General features: G+C 32.8%; 1 protein-coding gene across 1 annotated transcript; it reads right to left on the minus strand.

Moving 5' to 3' along the window:
• Nucleotides 1–1,000: 1,000 nt before the first annotated feature.
• LOC25480656 (albumin-2) lies at nucleotides 1,001–2,156 on the minus strand. Its single transcript, XM_013586879.3, has one exon. The coding sequence runs from the start codon at nucleotides 2,100–2,102 to the stop codon at nucleotides 1,452–1,454; it is 651 nt and encodes a 216-aa protein (XP_013442333.2). The 5' UTR covers nucleotides 2,103–2,156; the 3' UTR covers nucleotides 1,001–1,451.
• Nucleotides 2,157–3,155: the final 999 nt, after the last annotated feature.

Below are 3,155 nucleotides of genomic sequence, written 5' to 3' on the forward strand. Positions count from 1 at the left end.
TTACATTTATTTTTGCTTTGACCATGTGTTAATTACTTCCTAATTACATGGAACCACCAAGCGTGCTGCTCACAATAAGAAACTCACGGTCCTTTGTTTTTCACAGTAGAAAAAGCACGCTTATAATAGAAAACCCACCTCTATACAAAAAAAATAATTTCCTCTTATATAGAAAATAAACTTTAGATTTTTTGGTTGTATCTCATGTGTTTATCAGATTGGAGTTGTTCTGTCACCTCTGATATGATTCATATAAGGGAAGAACTTGTTGTATCCTAGGATGATATGCGCTTGTGAGGCGGATTGCGCTTTTAGGTGGCTAATTCCTTAAAGTTAATTTGTTTGTGTGTCGGTTGCTTTTGAATCACATTCCGTCTAATGATAATCTATTTCGGAAAAGTGTTGTTCCTCTTGATGATTGTTATTGTATAGTGGGATGTGGAGTGGTTGAGGATAGAAATCACTTATTTTTTTCAATGTGATGTCTTTTGGTAGATTATGGAACTTGGTGGCCACTTGGTTGGGATACGAATACGTGGAACATGGCTTTTTGCAGGAGCAACGAGATCATTTTTGTGCTTTAGGTGGTTTCTCTAAAAGGGATCAACTGAGGATGTCTATTTTATGGGCATCTACAGTTTGGTATATTTGGAAAGAACGTAATGGTCGAATTTTAGAGAAAAAGATGGATTGTACACAAACTTTACTTGAATGAATTAAACTTCAAATTAACTTATTGGTGGTTGAAATCAAAACTCGCTACTTTGTATTTTGGTCGAGAGCATGTTTTTGGTCTTCTAAAATCGTGTCAAGTTTTAGACAAATCGTTACACGTTTTCTTCTTAGTATTTTCTTCAGTTTTAACTTCTTTTCTTGCTGCTTAAGTTGCTTTGTAAACTCCAAAATATGATCAAAATAAATATAAAATTACGTAATGACGTGATGTCATCAATTACGTGAGTGCCATGCAAACATAAGATCTATTTTTCTGATTTAAAAGTAGATAGAGATCGGATATTTATTAAATCATTACATTAAGAAAGGAACCAAACAACAACACACACCTTGTACATTGATTTGTTGAAAGCAAACATTAAAATCACAATAAAGTAGATAGAGATCGGATATTTATTAAATCATTACATTAAGAAAGGAACCAAACAACAACACACACCTTGTACATTGATTTGTTGAAAGCAAACATTAAAATCACAATAAAGTAGATAGAGATCGGATATTTATTAAATCATCACATGAAGAAAGGTACAAAACAACAACGCACACATCTTACAATAATTTGTTGAAATCAAACATTAAAATTAAAATAACAATACAACAAAGACATGATCGTCTAAAAAAAACACAAGATATATGGGGCAAACAACCAAGTGTCAGCCTACGACATATCTTTGTCACTATTTCATTTGTTCTAGAAGTGATGCATGATAGTATTATATTATGCCACGAAGAGTCAGCCAATCATCACTGATTGGTTTGATACGACCAATAAATTGACCGGCAAGATTAATACGTGCATATTGATCGCCTTTGAAAATGAAAATTTCACTCCCACTATAAGAAGTAAAAGCTGCATCAATACCCTCTTGAAAGACTGTATTGACAAATGCCGGGTAAATAGAGGTAATGTTTACAACATTGTAAACATAATTGGAGTTATAGTCTAAAACACCGCACATATTTCCTTTGAATAAAGCAATTTGGCTCGAACCGTTGTACTTCAATGCCGCATCTATTCCATTTGCAAACGGGGTTGCCTCGAGAGAAGGAAACATCTCAACAATTTCAACAGGACCTATAACTATTCTGGCAGCTGCAGGACCAGAACGTGGAGCATAATCCGTTTTGACGCATTTACTTTTATAGAAAAAGTATGCAACATTGCCTTCGGTTTCAAATGAAGAATCTACCCCCCTTTTAAATATCGTTTTGGAAAACATTGGAAACCCTGCTTCAATATCAACTGGACCACTGATAAGTTCTTTATTATGATAATTTAAAATGACATACCTTTCTTTCACGAAAAGGTAACATTCATATGGCCTGGATGAACGGAATGCAGCGCCAATGACACTAGCTGACATTTTTCTTGAATGATTGTTTTTTATTTCTGTATTCTATTTAACAAAAAGGATATGAGATGTTTTTCTTTCAGTTTGTAAAGTTCTATGCTTATATAGATGCTACGGTAATGTGAACACAAAATGTCAAATTTGAAATTGAAGTCCAAAACACGTAATTTAGACACTTAACCTCTGTAGACCCGCAATGAATATGGGAAATATTGAACATGTTTGCATGTTTCCAACTAACAAAGACAGGTTTAATGTATTTAAACAATTATTAAGTCACCGGTGTAATTATTAGTTAAATCCAACTTTCTCAATTTATAGTTAATAAATGACCAAGAAAATTAACAAAGTCTTCTCTTGGAGTTGCACTACTTTACGAGGGCTATACAAATCATGAAATAAATGACAAGTAGGGTATTAATATAATTGCATATCCAAAACTAAATTGCATATCCAAAACTATATTATTACCCCCGGACTAAAGATAACAATGACAAGTAGGGTATTGCAATTTTTTTATAAATAAAAATGTGTTTATAGCTCTAGATTTAACAATGAAGTTTTTGTGTTTCGACTAAAATAGAGCAAATTTAATAACAAATGAATATTACATTCTTGTTTCATGTACGTTAATTCCCTTTCACTACAAGAAAATATGTCTTTTCAAAAGGGAGGAACCACTGCGAAATGCACCATCCCACGCAAAACATGTCATCTTAACAAACTCAAAGCAATTTTCAGGAACATTCCAATTCTATTTAGCATAAGAAGACCCTTCAAACAATTGTGTATTAATTTCACTCATCATCTTCGTAAGACATCTTCATACCTAATGTGTCGTCAAGTTGAACTATTCACTGTATTTCACAACTTTTCCACCGCTCGAAGCTTGTGTATAAACACCTACGCCAAAACATTGAAATTCTTCGCCATTATTTCTCTGAATCAAATAATGTTTAATTATAGGAAATTATCAGATGATATTAAGAAATGTACATGTAGTTACACACAGAAGAAAATGAAAATGTTTAACTGTGCATAAAAGACATTGATCAAGCAAAACAT

The sequence above is a fragment of the Medicago truncatula genome, chromosome 6 (genome assembly GCF_003473485.1).
Source record: "Medicago truncatula cultivar Jemalong A17 chromosome 6, MtrunA17r5.0-ANR, whole genome shotgun sequence".
In the NCBI taxonomy this organism is placed as follows: Eukaryota; Viridiplantae; Streptophyta; class Magnoliopsida; order Fabales; family Fabaceae; genus Medicago; species Medicago truncatula.